This window comes from Mauremys mutica, chromosome 21, assembly GCF_020497125.1.
Source record: "Mauremys mutica isolate MM-2020 ecotype Southern chromosome 21, ASM2049712v1, whole genome shotgun sequence".
NCBI lineage: Eukaryota > Metazoa > Chordata > Testudines > Geoemydidae > Mauremys > Mauremys mutica.
In genome coordinates, this window is record NC_059092.1 from 7,132,448 (window position 1) to 7,151,263 (window position 18,816).

At 50.7% G+C, this 18,816-nt stretch overlaps 1 protein-coding gene across 2 annotated transcripts in view; it reads right to left on the reverse strand.

Annotated features, from left to right (window-relative positions):
• Positions 1-13,034, reverse strand: part of TMEM88B (transmembrane protein 88B) — a 46,732-nt gene extending 33,698 nt beyond the window's left edge. Inside the window, exons 1-5 of one of the 2 annotated variants that reach the window (XR_006574769.1) lie at positions 12,967-13,034; positions 12,374-12,446; positions 11,078-11,385; positions 10,488-10,624; positions 9,630-9,838 (exon numbers count right to left, since the gene is read on the reverse strand). Coding sequence is in view for 1 of the 2 variants with exons in the window: in XM_044996648.1 (XP_044852583.1) it covers positions 47-316 (270 nt within the window). In the remaining variant the exon portion in view is untranslated. Of the gene's footprint in view, positions 1-46; positions 1,518-9,629; positions 9,839-10,487; positions 10,625-11,077; positions 11,386-12,373; positions 12,447-12,966 lie in introns of those variants that run through there. The other variant, XM_044996648.1, reaches the window with a different exon arrangement.
• Positions 13,035-18,816: the final 5,782 nt, after the last annotated feature.

Here is an 18,816-nt window from a genome sequence, read left to right on the forward strand (position 1 = left end):
GTGGGGGTGCCAAGGCCCACACGGGGGCCGGGCCACGCTCACTTACCCGGGAGTGGCACTGGAAGCCGAAGTACACCACCACGATCGTCGGCAGCAGCACCACGGCAAAGATGGCGACCACCAGCAGCAAGTTCACGAGGAAGACCAGCGAGTTCGTGGCGACGATCAGCAGGGTCCACGCCCAGCAGCAGCAGGTGCTCCTGGGCTCCAGGGGAAGAAGCTGGTCGTCCATGTCGTAAGGAGGGAGGCTGGGAATCATCCGGGACGTGTCAGACAGATTGTCCACTTCAAAGTCCTCGATCTCCTGGTCGGACATTCTCAGAGGAGTTTCTTTATCCCTCCTTCCCTTGTTCTTTTTTCCTGCCTTTGCCGTTGGCCCCGAACCTGAGTGTGGAGCTCTGGGGCTTTCCTTCCTCAGCCAGAAGGCAGCAGAGGAGGGCTAGCCAGACAGCATCAAGGACCCTAGAGAGGGACTGGCCCTACTTGGCCACCTGCTGCACCCCAGCCCGGCCAGGGCAGGATCATGCCCTGCAGTATATCCCCAGCACTGCCTCTCTAGTCTGAGACCAGAGCGGCACCTGCTGCAAGTTTGGTCCTGAAGCAGCTACAGGCTATCGCTTTGCTTTTGAATCCAGTGTTTCCTTATTTTCTCTTGCACGCTCTCTCTGTCTTCTGGGGCTCTTCCTTATGGGAATACGGTCCCAAGGAGTTGCCAACAGTTTCTGTCCTAGCCTTGATATGCTGCACAGCTCCGGAGATCGCCTACTTTTAGCATCCTCTTACAGCTATCAGCATGTCCTGCTGGCTAAGAGTATCGGACTCAGGCCCTTTCAGAGACGGTTCCCTGGCTTTGAATCATCTATTTGTGGCCAGTATCCCAGACCCAAGTAATTACCCAACTTTCTTCCAATTGGCGTGCCTGGTTAAAAGAACAAACGGGAGCTGCTTCTCCCTCGTCCGGTTGGAAACCCTGCCCGCGCTGTGCGGTGCTGAAAGCAAAGAGACACACGCTGACTGGAGCAGCGTGTGTGGTTTCGGTGCACACAGCTGTCTGCATTCACAGGCACCAGACAGGAGCAGCGTCTTCCCTTCTGAGCTGGCTCTGGAGCTGTGCAATTCTGCACTGTTCACAGTGCTGGCTCTCGAGCAGCTTTATCAGATTTCCTTCCTCTGCTAGCCAATCCTTTGCAGCTTGTTTCTCCACCCCAGCCACTTAGCACACAGCCCCTGGGTACCACACTCTCCCCACCTTCCCAGGTCAGGATGGTCTTTTTTGACATTGAAATTGCTCTCTTCTCAACTCTCCAGCCACAATTTCTTTGCAGATAGAAGACTATGATACTGCAACAGACGATAATCATTGCACCTCCTAGACAGGGATCTCAGCAGGCTCTGCAAACAGTAACTCTTTTTTAAGGCAACAAGAACTGCAATGAATGGAGGTTTTTTTTGCTTGACTCGTGATCAAACCCATGGAAAGAAATGGAGATTAAGTCTCTCCCGATGATGGTTAGCACTTATATAGCACTTTGCATACATGCTCTCAGCACTCTGGGAGTAAGGAAACATCCCCACTGAACAGATGGGGAAACTGAGGCAAACAGCGATTGCATGTCTGGCCAAAGGTGAACTGCTAATCAGTGGCATAGCAGGGAACTCAGCCGTGCGGCTCGATGCTCATTCCTTCGAACCACTTTGCACTGGACGGAGCATACCCTTGTGTGAGATCAACCATTGCATACACTGCTTAAAAAATAAATGTGGTTTCTAAGATACAGACTAAAGTTCGCCAGGAAATGATTATTTTTCCTTCAGGAAAAATGTCTAAATTCCTGGGGTGATTTCCAGCCTTTGATATAAACTCAAACATTTTTCAATAAAAACAAATGTTTTGCATGGAAATTTCCATGCTGGCAAAAAAAAGCCTTTTTCTGTTGGAAATAAATATTCTGATGACAAATCTTTGATCCTCTCAAATTCTCTTTGTCTTTTCGTTGGTACTCTGAGCCCCTGTGGCATGTCCAGCTGCCATGGTGATGAGTGTCACATATTAGGATTGGATTGAGTAGCCAGAGTTTGCTGGGAGGTGCTGGCCAGAGAGTCTTATCAGCCAGCTGGAAGCCTGAGAAGTGGCTGCAGGACCTTTGGGGAGAGGACCACTGGAAAGCTCAAGGAGGGAATGGGGAATAACAGTTTGATTTGCACAGGGGAGAAAGGGGAAACCAGGCTGTAGTGTGCGTGGGCTCAGAAATGGGTTTTGCCTAACACAGCTGAGCTGTGGGAGCAGAGAAGCGTGTAGCCTTCTGTCTTGACTTCCTAGCATCTTTTTGGTGCTCACGTGTGTGAACGTTGTTCAAATCAATCTGTGTCTGCCCAGTACAGACGAAGGAATATCAGGGTCTAGAAACCAGCGCTGTCTCCCCAGCAGCAGCACGCCATTGACTCTCCTTGCTCTTCATTATATAATTGGTGGTTCTGAGGACTTGTCATGGGCGTGATTCTTACAGGAAAGCACCTTGTGTTCCTGGGAGGCTCCCTTTGAACGGCTCCGTGCTTGAAATCCGTGCCAGGTGAGACCTGCGCGAGCGTGAGTAGGAGCCACTCTCAGAAAGAGAAGCGCCCTGCCACGGGGCTCTGAAAGGTTTCTGCGCACCCAGGCTCCTGAGTGGAGAGTTCCAGGGACCAGCAACTCCCACAGACAGCAGCTAAGTTGCAACAGCTGGGTTATCCCAAAGGGAGGGCTGCTAGAGAGAGGCAGGGTTTGCGCCACACCAATGCAAAGTGCAGGCTTTGCATTCTCACCACTTACGTGTGGTCTGTGGAACTCTTCATTATTTGTATTAACGAAAATCAGGGCCCCACTGTACTAGGTGCTGTACATCCACATAGTGGGACAGGCCCCACCCCAAAGAACTTGCATCCTAAATAGACCAGTCAGCCAAAGGAAGGATCATTATCCCCCTTTTACAGATGGGGGACAGAGGTGCGGAGAGATAAGTGACTTGCCCAAGGCCACGCAAAGCTAAGCATGGAGCCCCGATCTCCTAGTCGAGTGCCTGGATCACAAGGCCATAGAGTTCCCCCATAAAATGTTGTAATTACAGGGCCAAATGCGTGTAACACTCTTCCACCCTGTGCAGCCAGGAAAAGGCCTCGGTTATTCCCACTGTGTTTGTACAGCTCCTAACACAATCCTGCCCCAATTCCGATGGGGGACTTAGGATGTTACCGCGAATGACTGTCTGGCTCCCACTCTGCTGCCATTAAGGCAGTAAGTGGATTATTTAGAAGAGAGGATGATTTTTTCTCACTGCTCATTTCAGTTGTTGGTGCTGAAGACAGCGAATGATTCAAAAGCCCCCTCACATCCTGCGATGGATGCGATTGTTAACTGCTAAGTAGACCATAACATATACTGCACCCAGGAAGCCTCCGGCTCATCTGCTTGCAGCAGCTCTGTTTCAGAAATCATATTACGATCGTGCCATGGTGACAGCACTTGCCCTCTTGTGGAACTGAGGGTTCATCGGAGACGTTTTGTGCTGGATACATTTTGGGTGAGAGTAGTTTGGAAACTGGACCCGGGGTCTGATGGGGATCTGACTGTCTGGGTGTAGAGCAAACTGACCTAGCTATGCATCTTCACTAGCCATTTCCAGCTTGCACAGATCTGTGCTGCACTATCGAGACTGTTGTCGGGTGAACTCTGCTGCTCCAAGCTCCCGGCTCTTTTGGTAGAGAAGGGCCCTGGGTGGGAAATTTAGATCTGGAGCTGCATTCAGGATGTGGGGAAGTTCTGAGCCCATGACAGGGAGCAGACTTCATACCCAGCCTTCCAGGGGCGGGATTAAAGTAGCTCCTTTTCCTGTGCCCGGGGGGGATGCTGGGACGCACACATACAAGGAGGCCCACCACGCCCTACTGCAACTGTTTACAGCCGATCAGATTTCATTAGATCACTAAGGAGTCCTTAAAAAGAAAAAAGCTTCCAGGGCTTCTTAGGAAATTGCTGAGCCTGATTCTGCTTTAGGACATGGGTGTAAATCAGGTGTAACTCCACTGAGCTGTGAATCTTTTGAGCCACCTCACTTTCTGTGGTGACAATATAAATAACTATTTTTGAACACATCCCAGCAATGCCCATATTGGTGGAGCAGATCACTTGGGTGTGGATCCCTCTGCTTGATCCCGCCCCGACCAGGGCAGGTCGCTGGGAAATCCATTGGACTTCCTGTGCCAGATCATGCCATTGGTCCATCTTTCAGTTCCTTTTGGCAAGAGCCATGGTAGAGGATCTCGTTATCTGTCTAGAAGCCCAGATGTTGGTGAGATTGTTTGTGCTACAGAAAACCTCCCTCTCTTTCACAAGCCACTGCCAGCCAGCTCCCTGGGGAGCCACGCCACAGAATTGCTTTTAATGAGCTTGACGGCATGCAGAGGTGTGGGAGGAGATATGTCAATATCTAATTACTGTGCAGTGATCTGCACAAGTGCCTGGGAACGTTACAAAGCTGAGCTAGTCGTCTGCAGGGTCTTCCGTGAATGGCTTTGCTGTGGAGTTAATTGTGCATGTGGAGGGAAGGATGTTAACGTTTACCCAGAGCTGACTTCTCAGCTGCTTCTTCTCTTTGTTGGATGGTTTTCGAGAGGCAGGTCTCTTGTGAGCAGTTGCAGAGGCTCTTACTAGACCATGCTTTGGCAAAGGGGATGCAGGATCAAACGTGGTTATTAGGGCTTCCCAGATGTACGAACCAGCCACATTCGACTACAGGGCTCCCTCCCCCAATCCCAAAGGAGCGGTGGGGGGAGGTTGTTTCAAAGGCTGCAGTAACCTGCCCAGAAGAAGAGGCGAGCAGAGGAGCCATCGTACCTTGGCGGGGTGATGGAAGCCCAGCGCCTGCAGGGCCCGATCCGGAAGTGGTGCTGTTTATGCGACTCCCCTTGCTTAGGGCTGTAGCTAGTGGGCCAGGCTAGTCCTCTCTCCGCAGACAATCCCTGATTCTTGCAGTCTCCCCTCGCCTCAGCCCTGCAGGTGACACCGCAGCTAATTCAGCGGTTTTGCTCGTTATTCTTTATCTTCAGCGTCAAGTTCTCTTCAGATAAAACAGGTGCAACCTCTCAAGGGATGGTTTAAAAGCAGATGCTCAGACTAGCAGCACTGACACCAGCCTGAGACTCGATTCGTTCCAGCCGGCGTCTAATGGCGAATAAGATAAAACATTCATTGCTAGCAGTGGATTAAGCCAGCCCGCCACGCTTTCCAAACTGTCAGTCTGAACAGCACCCAGCTGTCCGGAGAGGAACCGGAGAGTGAAAATAAAGGGGTATTAAGAAAGCGTTTATTTGAACAGCAACCATAATGCAATGCCCCGGCCTCATAAAGGACTGTTCAGTGGTTAGGGCACTAACTGGCAACCCAGAGTCAATTCTCTGCTCTGCCACTGACTTCCTGTGTGGCCCTTGGGCAAGTCACTTAGCCTCTCAGTGCCTCAGATCCCCCTCTGGACAATGGGGACAACAGCACTGCCCTGCCTCATCAGGCTCTTGTGAGGATAAATACAACAAAGATTGTGAGGAGTTCAGATACTACAGAGACCATACAAGTACCGAAGACAGATAAACATCAGCTGCAAGGATCAGACTCAGGACCTGCGGGTCTAAAAGCATGAGCCTCTACTTCCTGAGCTAAAAGACCTTCCTCAAGGGCTGCAGCGTCTCATTGCCTAAACCCAGAGCTGTAGCCCGGTGCCCCATGACAAGAGCAGCTCTGATTTAACAGCTTAGATTGACTGTTCTGCAAAAAAATGCGGCTAGATTTTTATGAGTCAATACATTTTGTAAATATCAAAGACATAACAATAGAAAGAGCGGCTCTGCTCACATTACTTACAGCACTTCCTGGCAGGTGCCCAAGCCTGTGCGCCAGGCCTCCTGCGCCCCATTCCTGGCTTTTGTGTCCTTAGTCAAACCTCCCTAGTGATTATCATTTATTATTTGTATTGCAGTAGAGCCTAGGAGCGCCAGTCATGGACCAGGTCATCCCTCTCTTCGGTGCTGTACAGACGCAGGCCAAAACTACAGTCCCCAAAGAGCTTACCAGCCAGGCGCTGTACAGACACGAAACAAAAAGATGGGCCCTGCCCCAAAGTGCTGAGTTTAGGCATCTGCAAAATGGAGGCGAAGTGTTTACCTGCCCGTATACGTACAGTAAGTGCAACAGGGAACAATACTGTGCGGCGGAGATGGGCTAGGAGCCCTAAAAGGTCTTTTCCATTTGTAAAGCCTACAACGCCTCACGGGGATGATACACTAAGGTGCACCTCTGGGAGATCTGCCCAGCTTCTGAGCCCCCTTAAAAGGAGTCAGGTGAAGCCAGTTAGAAATAACTTGAGTTTGGCTGGGCTAGTATGTTACCAACAGCTGAAAGTGTCCTATTTGCGTTTTCACTAACTTGTCATTTTCCTGCTGAGCCCGTGTTCTCTTGGGCCATTTCCAGGCTAGCATTCCTCACTGCTTCCGAGCCAGCCTGCTTTTTATTTCCAGAGACACAGATCTGCCCCCCGCTGAATGAAATAGGCACATAGAAGCCTTTGCTATGCACCCAGCCGAGGGAATACATCCAGCAGGACAGTCTGACACCTGGAGGGTGACCGATTACCCCTTGCGAGGCTCCGTCCTTGAGCGGTTGATAGGTATTCAAACGCAAAGCAAGAGCAATTGACGTCAGGGTCTTCAGTTTAACCTAGGCCGTCAGATGGCAGCTGAGCAGGTACGAGTGCATCCCTGTGCATGACCAGTGACAGATAGATAGGCAGGCATGCCTGGAGACAGAGTGAAAGAGAGAGAGAGGGCATAGTGATCAAAATCACTATCATCTGACGGCCCTTTGGTGGCCCCTGTAGATGAGCCAGCATGTTCAGTGACATCACAGAAACGACTGTCGGTGCTGGCTGTTAGGATTCTCCGCTGCGAGGCCAAGGATTGGGTGGGCCATAGAGACCGAATTCCCTCCGGCTTCCATCGATGGGTTCTCCCAGACCGAGCCACACTGATTGGGCAGACCAAGTGTGCAGGAAACTTGCCTGGCTGGATAATCAGAGGACATGGGTCTCTGGGTCTGTCATGTGGGCCCCTTTCCTCACACCGTCCAACCAAGACCTCACTAGCACTGGTCAAAACCCCAGGAGAACATTTCATCATTTTTAAAAACTGGCTTCCCATATTTTTCTAAATGAAACGTTTAAAAAAAACAAACACCCAACCCTGGAATCTTTTTAAAACTTAAATCCAGCTCTGCCTTGTTGGTTGAAAACCAAAGGAAAAATGTCCCCCAAATGTCATCAGCCTGTTTCCCAGTTATCATTTTTAACATTGAAATATTGAAGCGTTTCAGCCAGAACCAGCCCAAGCTTTTTTGATGGATTCAAACCAGCAGCTTGGCTGGAAGAGCCATTTTTGTTTTAATCTAACTGCGAACCTTGCACCAGCTCTGCTTAGCCAGTCACCTTACCAGGCGACGGAGAGAAAATTGCACAAAGCCTTGGTAACCACTGGCTCCTAAGTGAGCAGAGTCGTCAACTGCACTGGCTGACCTAGGAAATCATTTCCATAATTTTTGCCAAAGTGCCGGAGGTACAAATCCGTTAAACACATAGAACATAGGGGTGGGTAGTCAATTTCTTTAGCAGGGAATTCATTTTGAAACAAAATCTCACATCTCTTAGCAGTGAGGAGTAATTCAAGGTTTGGAGAGAGAAATGATTCAGAACAATCCTGCTATTATATGTCAGGCACTCCTAATTGCCTTAATTCAGGGTGCTGGTTCATTCTCAGTTCATCCTCTTTGCCTTTAGGACAGGCCCCTGGGTAGAGTGACAGGTGCAGGGAAATCGCTGTGCGTTAATAACTCAGCTTTTACCCAGCCAAGCTGCTAATGGAATCAGCAGGAACCGATCAACAGAAAATGAGAGGTGAGATACTAACAGAAATGAGTCTTACCCGCCCTGCGTGGAGGAAGGGCTCAGAGGGAGAAGGGGAGAGTAGAGGTGCTGCCGGGCAGTGCTGAGTTGGGGACACGGAGGGGCAGGGGAACCCCTGTAATGCAGCACACCGCGGGGGAATGATTTGGAGCCCTTTGCAAAGCTGCTGAGGCCTAGAGCCGGGTGAAACGTTTCTAGCAGGTCTTGAAACCAGGCAAAACTTGAAGCCCCGACCCATGATTTGCTGAAGTTGGCAGCCATGGATCAGCTCCCTCACCACTGGCATGTTTCTTTCTAGGAGTCCAACCGTAGGGGATGGGGAGTTGGCCAGTTGTCTTGGTTTTCTGAACCTGAAACTTACAGGAAAACTTCTGGCAAGTGGAACCCCACCTGCACTGGAACCTGTATTACTGCTGATTGCACGGCTCTGACTGGGACCCCCGTCCCAGCATACCCTGTCCCATGCACACAGACCTCACAGCACCCCAGGGCTCATTGCCACCAAGCCATGGGGAGTTCAGCCACTGGCTCCCCCCACCCGCCCCCGGAAGGGTTGGTGCCTTAATTAAATCAGCTCTTCTCGGTCACTGCAGCTCACTGACAGCGTCAAAGAACATCTACAGCTGAACTCCCAAAGGCCCTTTCGCTTTACAGGTTAATTAAGCAGAGCTGTAAAGAGCTGCACAACCAGCGAGTATCCAGCCCATCTGGCTGGAGTGAGCGCAGAAGTGAAGAGAGTCCCTCTGGAGCCAGACAACCTCTGCCCTTGGAGGGAGGCTATTCAGTGTTACAGCTCAGACAGGTCTCTCACCCAGCCGGATTTATGCCAAGGCTTCATTCCTGAGCCTTCAGGGACTTGGGTTTTGCCCAGCCCCGTCCACATGCACAAGGGGACCCAGTGGGCTGGACACAATCCTCTTGGGCAACACAGACATGATACCCAGTTACTGCTACTGGGAACCTCCCTAGAGGGCTCGGCTCATGCTCCAACCAGCCAGAAGCACCCCTCCTAGGTGAGCCAGAATTCCCCCACAGAATCCCAATGCAGCCCGGCGCCTAAAATCCACAGTGTGCAGGGGGTATAACGAAATAAGCAGCGTTTTTACAGAAGCAGAGGCTCTAACACACCCCACCTCACAATCAGCCGGCAGCCCATGTAACCCACACACCTCCAGGGTGTGGTGTGCTGTCCCATCTAGGGCCGGATTGGGCCATCGTCCCTAGTCCTGCTTTGTTACTGCCTGTGAGTGATCGGAGATGGGAGTTAACCCCGTGCCTGCTGCATCTTCTTGGCCAGCACACTCAGGACTGAGTCAGAGCCAGAGCTAGAGCCGCCTCAGGTGACCTGTGCCGTGCCAGGAGGAGACGGGGCTGGTTACGGCAGAGCTGAGTCCAGAGCAAGACAGCAGTTTTCCAGCCCTGTCCGGCATCGGGCATTGAAACAGAGCACTGTCTGCAGCCTACCTGAGCTACCTCCAGGCACTCTCCACTGGGCAGGAGCCGCACAGAGCGGGAGAGGGCTGTGGGAGTTAATCAAGCACACCCTGCCTGCCCGGTGCTGCCCATGGCATTCTGCAATCCAGCCCACATACGGTGCAGCAGCCCGCAAAGCCTGCGGCTCCCAGAGCATGGAGCACTGCAGGCAGGTACCTTTGGTGGGAATCCCTTCATGTTAAAGGCGGGCTCGGCTGCACTCTGTTCCACACAGCATGCCGTGATGCGGCCCTCGATCGGGAAAGGTTTGAGCATCAATCTCCAAGCCACAAGGGTCATACACTTCCTTCTCCCGGGGCCTGGTTCGAAGCCCCTCAAAGTCAATGGAAAGCCTCCTTCTGACTTCCAGGGGCTTTGGCTCAGGACTGCAAAGACAGGAGAAAAGGAAGCTTTTAAAGCAGGGACTGAGGTATGTATGCTTGTGATGCAATCAGCTGCCCCCCCTCTCCCTTTACCCCCCAGCCCTGCAGAATGGGTGGGTGGAGAGAAGCATAAACTCGCACAACACAGCTGCATGATCTCTCACCCGCAGGGCTCCAAAGTATCTCCCCGGATCAATCCAGCCCTCCAGGGGGAAATGACTATCTGAGACATCCTGCTCGGAGTCACTGCACAGACGGTGCACAGTGTTATTATTGCCCTGAATCAGAGCATAAAATGAGACGGTGTTAGGGGCAATAAACATGATGCATTGCATAGGCCAAGCGTTTACTGGGCCTGTGTAATGGCCCCCCATGATTTAAGCGTGTAATATTGTCTGGGGCTGAATTGTGACCTCTAACCAGAACAATTGTTTAGTGGAAAAGGCTCATATGCACACTGGCAAAAACTACGGGGAACCAGTGAAGGCTCGGGCTTAAATCAAAGAAAGGCTGGAAATGCAGAGCGCAGTGGCTCGGACTGTGTCTATAAACCACCTCTGCTGTGCCATGGTATTGCAGCGCCACGGTCCAGTGCATCCCCCCTCCCTGGAGCTTCTCACTGCTGTCTGCACAGCCCTCAGATGAGACTTACCCTGCTCCGTGCAGGGCTCTCACCCAGCCCGTCTGCCTGGGAGCTCCGGAGAATGGTCACCTGCCCTCCTCAGCATCCTTCCTCTTCCTAGGTACTGCCAGGCCGGATCAGACCCGTGGTTCATCTAGCCCAGCATCCTGTGACCAGTATCAGATGCTTCATAAGAAACCTTGGGTTGGCTGTTCTGGGATAACCTGCCCACAGACACAGTTTCTTCCTAAACCCCAACGGTTAGAGGTTGGCTGAAGCATGAGGGCTTAAGGTGCAGATCCTCAAAGGATTGACATCAATGGGAGTTAGGGTCCGAAACACCATTTCGGACTGGGCCTAAATCCCTTCCACAGCTTGTGTCTTGGTTGGCTGGTTTTTCATCTAACGGGTTATTCTTGTTAGTCATATCAGTGTCTGAGCCCAGCCTAAAGCCTGCTAAACACTTGGCCTCAACAACACCTTGTGGCAATGAGTTCCGCCTACTGGACCAGGCGTCTGCATAAACATCTCAATGACTGCGGCTGCCACTTGTTGGCATCCTTGCTGGTAGTCTCAGCAGAGAGGATGGAAGGAGCCCTGGAGACTAATTAGACTCTCACCTTTAGCTGGGGGTGGGGCCACTCCAGGGCAGGGTTGAGGGTGGCACTTCGGCAGGCGCGAGGGGTGTGAAATGGTGCGGGGAAAGGAGGCCTGGCTATTGCCAGTACTGAACCTGCTCTGTATTTACACCGAGGGTGTCAGTCCTAGATCTGTCACCCCATCAGACAACTGGCTTCAATTTCAAAAAGAGAGACGATCTTAGCAGTGCAGTGCCGCACTCCTGCTGGGATGGCCCGTCCAGTGTCTAAAGGCTCCACTGAGCGCTCTGCATGCGCACGGTGATGCAATCAGCACCCCTGGCAGCTGGCTGGGGAAGGAAGGAAAAACAACAACAAAATCAAGACTCCTGGGTTGATTTATTGACCAGCTGTCAGCCAGGGAGCCCCAGGAAAGAGAAGCCTTTGTTTCCATCAGATTCTGCCAGATGCTTGTGCAACCTCATTACAAAATCTCCCTTTGGGGTGATTTAGGTGGCTAGGAAGGTCAAGACAACATGAGTAACATCGGATGAACTGGAATCCAGCGTTCTGTCGCAGATCCTAACCCTGGCCTGGCCACCTGCTAGGGCTGCTGCGCGGGGAATCCAAGCCTCTGGGCTGTGGATCCCTGGGGTGTTTCAAGCTTCAGGAGCCTGAACAAAGTCCAGCCACCGCGCCAATCTCAGGGTCCCTAGGCACGTTCTCAGGGCACAGATCTTCTCTCTGGAACCCACTGTCCAGCTGCCTAGCCCCTCTGGGCGCAGCGCTGACCCATCAGACTCTCCCATGCTCGAACATGCTCCTCTCCCAGAAGTCCACCTCAATGCGTAAAGCGTCTGGGGTCCAGTTCAACTCTCTCAGGGGCACACAGCAGTTGTGAAGCAGACAACACACACACACACACTCACACGTTTTGCCCAGTCTAACACCTTCATGCTCTTTTATCCTTACTCCTGTAAAGCTCCGGAGAGCACAGATCATACAAAATAAAACACAGTGTCTCTCGCTAGCTCACTTCCCTTGGGAGCCCCTGGGAGATCAGGCAGGTGGGTCCCTCCACCTCCTTGTCTACCCTGCCCCTGCAGCCTCAGCGCAAAATGCTCCCCCCCACCCCCGCCCCCAGCCAGCTCTCTCTTGTCAGTCCCTTTATAGACTCCTGCTGGGGCCACCTGCTTCTTCTGTTTTGCTCCCGGTAACTTCCCATTATTCCCAACCTGCCCTCCCTTCGGACAAGAGGAGGAAGTGTCTCCTCCCAGCTAGAGCAAACCCATTGCCCCAGAGTGTTTTGTTTTGAACAGAGCATCACTGATCACTCACCATTGTCTCTGGCCTGGTGGAGACATGACAGAACCCTGCTAACTCCTGGGGGATCCACATACATCTGGGCTTTCTATGACACAGTAATTCCATGATACAATTTGATAAAATCACCCACAATTCAGACATGGTACAGCTAGAACCCTCAAATCATCACATTGCTCTCCCTTTCAGAAAAAGAACAGTGCAGGGGCACCCGATAAGTACCCCAGGGATATATGGGCATCCCAATTCCAGACAGAGCATCTGCCGTTGTTGCTTATGAACGTGAACTTCAGACACTCATTCAGTCAATGAACAGTGCCAATGATGGTACCAAAACACAGCTTGATGACAACATTAAAAGCTGCTCCCGTGTTGACACCCCCTTGGGGACGGGGGTGAGGTGTGTTTCCTTCCCCCAGGTTTAGGTCCATCTCAACTGACCACCTATCTCCCTCCTTAACATCCACATTCCCCCCAGCAGTTGTAGAACTTGGCTTAAAATTTCATTCTCTTCCAGGGCTTCAAACCTTACCCACCCTCTTCAGGTAGACTCAGCAGAGCCACTCAGAGGCATCCACTACGGGATTCTTAAATCAAACCTGCCGTACCCCTCTATTTTTTGGATCTCTCTGTCTAATGAGGTTCTCACATGGTTTCCAGGTGGTATCTGAGCATAGAATCTGCCAGGTACCAAGCTCCCGTTCCCCTCCCTTGCTGTTTGAATGCTAAGGGGCTGGAACCCGTGCGTGTTTGTGACATCATAATCTTTCCCATAGCAACCGGCAACCATGACCTGAGAGAGAGCCTTGGAAAGTCCAGCATGAGCAAGCACAGCAGAAAGATTTAGTTGATTCCCTCCAATGTCTCTTTTATTGGTAATAATGTATCGCAGCTACAATTCAAGGCGGGAAGTGGACGGTCACTGGTGCAATCATGCTCATCTGACGTCCTCGTGTGTGGCCAGCACCGAGGACCCCATAGAGCTAAAAGCTTCTATTTGGTCTCCTTAATTAATTGTTTCAAGTCCTTGGCAATGTAAATACCACACCGCAAAGTGGCACCTCCAGCAATGATGCCCCATCGGCTAGCCTGAAACAGCTCATCAAAGCTCTACTCCTGTCTCTAAGCCAACAGCCACTGATTGGATGCCCCTTTGTATAACTGCAAGCCAACAATCACTCTGAATACATTCTAGCGCTGTGACTCCTCGTGGATACATACTGTTCTGGCGGCTTTGATACCAGCCTAGCAAGGAAATGTTTGATATTCTTTGTTTTCAGACACTGGTGGCTCAAAAAGCCACAGAGAGCTATACAATGAACCCAAAGACAGGGACTCGTGGGCTCAAAAATGCCAACGCAACAACTAACTTATCGGTAACCCAGAGCGCTGCTGCCACGGCTGGTATAAATCTCTCTACACATCTCCGGGGTGATAGGACAGCAGTAACTATGGACACAGTGGATTATTCAGGAAAGATGGGAAGTAGCTGTTCAGTTTTGGAGCAGGCCTGGTGCCCATAATGCAAAGCTAGCCTGTCTGGAGCAGGGCCAAAGGGAGTTAGGGAAGGAATGGGGAACTGCGGATGGCTGCTCTCTGCCATCGAAAGGAGAAGCCCCTTGACTGGAATGCCTTGGTGAATTCAAATTTGTCTCGATTAAGATGCCGTCCCATTCACGCCAACTTTCTCTCACCATTACTTAACCAGTGAAAAAAATATGTCTCGCCAACTCAGTTCGTTCCCTCTAGACGATGCTCAGATACCTTGGGGATGGTCACAGAACAGAATAGAAAACCAGGTTCTCTGCGGTTTGTCTCACTAAAGAGCTCCCTGATTGTCCACTTCCTTTGCAGGCAGCTTTGCTTATATAAGAACATGAAGAATTTTATAGCCCAGAGTGTTGGGAAGGGCTGAAGTTGACAGAGACTCTTTATAAATCAAGGTTATACACAGACCGACACACAGAGAACTTTCTCTCTTGCCCAGGAAGATCTCTGCTCTGAGCCTATGTCCACTGGCCATCAAGCCAATATTGGTTAATGAACAGTAATCCACCTCTCCGGGATCGCAAGCCATTAATCATATATGCTGGCTCTCAGAATGATTAATATTCATTGCTGGCAGTCCTGGTTCACAGCAGTTTTACAGCATTCCATGCAGAGCTGCCATCTCATTTTTCACCCCAAATGTCTGACCTAGACGCTTGCTTTCCTGCCGAGAATTAACTTTCCAAGGAGGGGAAGTAACCAATGCTATTGACGCTGATCCTGAAACTGCTTAGAACTCAAGAAACTGGTCAGTTTGGAAACTGACTGCAAAAGGGATTGGCGGGTTCAGTTTGTGGGAGGTACTGCTTTACTAACCAGCATATTATATGTCTGTGTTGTCTGCACATGTGTTTGTGTCTGGCTTTACTTTTGGACATATTTATTGTATGTTTTCCTTCAAGCAACCCTCAGAACAGCTGAGATGAGGGATGACAAATCACCCACATTTGGAGGGTGACAGCCATAAATTAACCACCCTCCCAAGCACACTCGTCCCATATCCCAGCCTTAACCGGAAGGGGACGACAGAGTGGTTGTAAAGAAATGGATGGAAGGAGAGGGTTGGAGAGGGGAAGTAGAGAAGACTAAGGAAGGTAGAAATGGAGGGAAGAGAGATCAGAATGTGGAGATCATGAGAGGATAGATAGATACCCCCACCCCAACTCTCTCTTGTACATTGTATCATGCAGTGGTCGGCTAAAGCAATTCCATTGTCATTAGTGAGAATGCCATACCAGCAGCAGAGCAGAATATGTAGCACAGATCCCTCAGGCTCATGAGGAAGGATAAATCTGCCTTTATTGGGCTGCATTCTGCTCTCACACACTGGTGAAAATCCTGAGTAACTCTGCGGAAGTCAATCAAACGGGTCCGAATTTACAGCCCAGTTTGTGCCAAATATGCAGGTCCTAACTGTGGACACCTTCAAACTCAGAGCCAATAGGATCCTCTGTTTCAAAGACAATTCCAAAGACTTTGACAATTGGTTGATAATTAAAGTCTGGGAGATTTAATGACCCACGATAAATGAGAGGACTGGTTAATATACAAAATATGAGAGTGCTCTGTGGAGAAAGAACTGCATTTAGTTGTACTGAATTCAATTAAGATCTAGGAGTGGAGGGTGTCTGGACGTTATTTGATGGGAAAGGAAATATACGCCATCGATATCATTAGGAAATGGAATTACATTTGTAATGGACGAGTTCAAGTGTGACTTTATGTGTGTTTACAATGCAGCCCAGGAGCTCCCGAAGGCAGAGAAATGCAATGCCTGGAAAGGATTCAAAGAGAACAAACCCACCCCATTGAATCTCACATGTTGACCTCAGACACCACCCCCAGACCCAGGTGGGCAGGGTTGGCTAAAGCAAGGATCCCCTTAACCTCTTGCCCAAATTCTCACTGAGTCAGTGCTCTGAGGTCTCCAAGGTTTGATGAGCTCTCTGGGCCCAGTCCTTGAGTCTGGCTGAGCTGTGCTTGGGTGGGGGGCGAAGGACACTGTGCACCTCCTTTATGCCTCCCTGATCTCTGGAGTGCGATCCCCCCAGCACAACACAGAGCAGCCTTAAGGGGCAAGAGCATAGTAGTTTTGGTAGTACTGATTCCTGCTGGCATGGAGGCAAAAGCAGCACCAGCCCATCGGGAGGCCTGCAGGCGTGGCAGTTCTGACCTGACCAGGCACAGGAAGCTCTTCCCAGATTCCCGACCCAGTTTTACAGCCCTGTTTAGTTTCCCATAACACAAAAACCAAGGGGACGTCCTGTTAACCCGAAAGGCAGCAGCTCTAGTGCTGGTGAAAGGAAATGCGTGCATTGCCCAGCGCATCAGACGCATCGCCATGGCCATTTCTGCTCCTGTGGTCACGATGCAAAGAGGGCAGGAGCGATTGACTGCTCAGTGAACAGACCCATTTAGCACATGTGGCACTGGGGATCGAGGTCAGTTCAGCTGCCTTCCCAGATCCTGTAGGAACGCCGCAATGGCCGGGGAAAGATTTGTTGTATTCCTTCCTTTCCAATACATGGAGACTATCTGCTTCTGTTGGCTGTCTGCTAGCACTGCCGTCCAGGTGGCCAGGCTGGACTGAGAGGCCACGAGAGAAGGTGTTTAAAATCAGTGATCTCCAGCTGGCCACGTGTTTGCCGAGACCCAGTTCGAGCTGCGAACGCAACCCAGTCTTGGTTTGTAGCTGTCAGTTGTTGCTTATGAGCCTGCCTGAAATTTGCAACTTTGTCACAGGACAGCATCAGGGCTCTAAATCTAACTTCAATCTGTCTATAATAGCACCGGGGCCATGAATAATGTATGAGCCCTTGGCTTGCGATAAAACACTTATTTTTCCTCTCTAAGGGCACCATAAAAGAGTGCCTTCTAATGATTGCTTTATGGAAATGAAACGCTCGCACTCTAAGTATATGAACTGTTGGAAGGATTCCACCCCCGACAGGGCTGGGAGAGCAATAGATCAGTTTTATCAGGGTCTTATTAAAACCCTACATTGTCCTGGGATTTCAAAATAGTGAAGGTGCTTTTCTCCTCTCTTCCCTGCACCTGTTAATTCAGTGCAAACAGGAGCTCCTGATGCTTCTCCCTCAATGACAGCCATGGTCAGGTGAGGGCATGAACCAATTTATACCCCTCCTCCTCCTTCTGTTCCCTGGGATTGATCTGGGCAGCAGAAGAATCCTGCTTTTTCCTGAATGCATTTCTTTGACCTGCCATCAGACATGCCAGACCCAGGCTGACCCTGCAGCATTATCCTTCCCCTGCACATGCTGAGACCGCCAGCAACACTGACTGGCAAGTCAGCCAGGAGTCACATCCTAGTGCTGCGCCTGGCCACAGAGAAACTGACACAGGCAAAGGGTTAATGGATGATACGAGTATCCCCTGTCCTCTCCATTTGTCTTGCCCTGTGCACCAACGTGCTTCAGCTTACACCTGGAAGGAGCTCGCTGTGCTGAGAAGGGGAATTCAATATCCAAGCCCATCCACTCCTGGGTCTCTCCGACTGCCAGCCAGGGGGACAAGCAGTGCCCATTCGGAGGATGTCTTTAGTGACACAGATCCCTGTCTTTTATGAATGGCCTGGAGACTCCCTGAAGCATTCCACATAAGACCACATGACATGGCTGCTCCTCATTCTCACCCTTAACCCGAGGCTCACCATGGTCCAGCTCTCTGCTCACAGCCCATCTCTGGAACTTTGTCCCTGATTATTCAATGGACTCTCTGCAGTACTCAATGGAAAGGGCCAGATTCTTGCTCAGCCCGGAATCTGAAGCAAGGGGGCTATGGACAGATGGATAACGAAAGTGGCTAAAAGCTGTCTTTTCACTCACCTGATCCAGGAAGCATATAGAGGCCAGTTCAGAACTTTAGAGCAGTCTCATGGCTGCTCTAGCATATGTAAGCTTATAACAAGGACTTTCCCCAGCTAGGATCTGGAACACACGGCATTACAGTCACCCCCCCCCCCATTCCCAATACTGCCCCTACACTGGGGTTCTGGGAGCCGGTGCCACAGAGCCAGCACTATGCAGAAGAATTCCTGGCTGCCCTATCAGGGAGCAGTGCAAAGAGGCTGGAGCAGGCTTGGAGGGTCTGGCCAACATCCTTTCTGGGAAAGAGTTTTTTGGATCATTCCCTATCCCCCACCTTTTTTTTTTCTTTCTTTCTTCTTTTTTGGCTGTTTTCATTCCCTTCCCTTGTTTCCTGTTAAGGAGCTGGATCCCAGGACACCAGCTTCACTTCATTTAGAAAGAGGTTGCCTTCAAATGCAAACAGCTGTGGCTTGGATGTCCCGGCAGGGCTGCCTAGCAACACTTTCCTCCTCTGCACAGAGGCCAGGGGCTCCAGCCCAAGTGCGAACATCAACATCTACACTGCTGTTCTGAGCCCTGCAGCCCAAGCCCTGCGAGCCCAAGTCAGTTGACCCAGACTCGGGGCCCTGGGGGTTTTATTGCAGGTCAGACTTGCCCTTTCAAGTTCTGTGAAATTGATCAAACGTGCAAAATGCCTTGTAAATATCGCTCGGCTCATTTCTATCATGAACACAGTGCAGCTGGGATGCTGGCTCGGGAAGCAGCCTCATACATTTGATAGCCCCGGGCACACTTTGTTTCTCCTTCCACTTCCAAAAAAACTGGGCTGCTTTCCCTTCTAGAAAGGACCTGGGCTAGAAATGACCCAGAGAGGGTCAGGAAATGCCTCTTCCCCCCAGACCCTGCCTGCCTCTCCCATAACATGTCACTGAAAAGGAGCGATTTCCCAAAGCAAATATTTGAGAAAATGAAGTGTTCCAAGTTTTGTCAGAAAACCATCGATTTTGTGAGACACGGACATTTTTTGCAAAAGTGTCCATTTGTCCAAAAAACCATTTTCCATTTTAAAAACCAAGCCTCCAA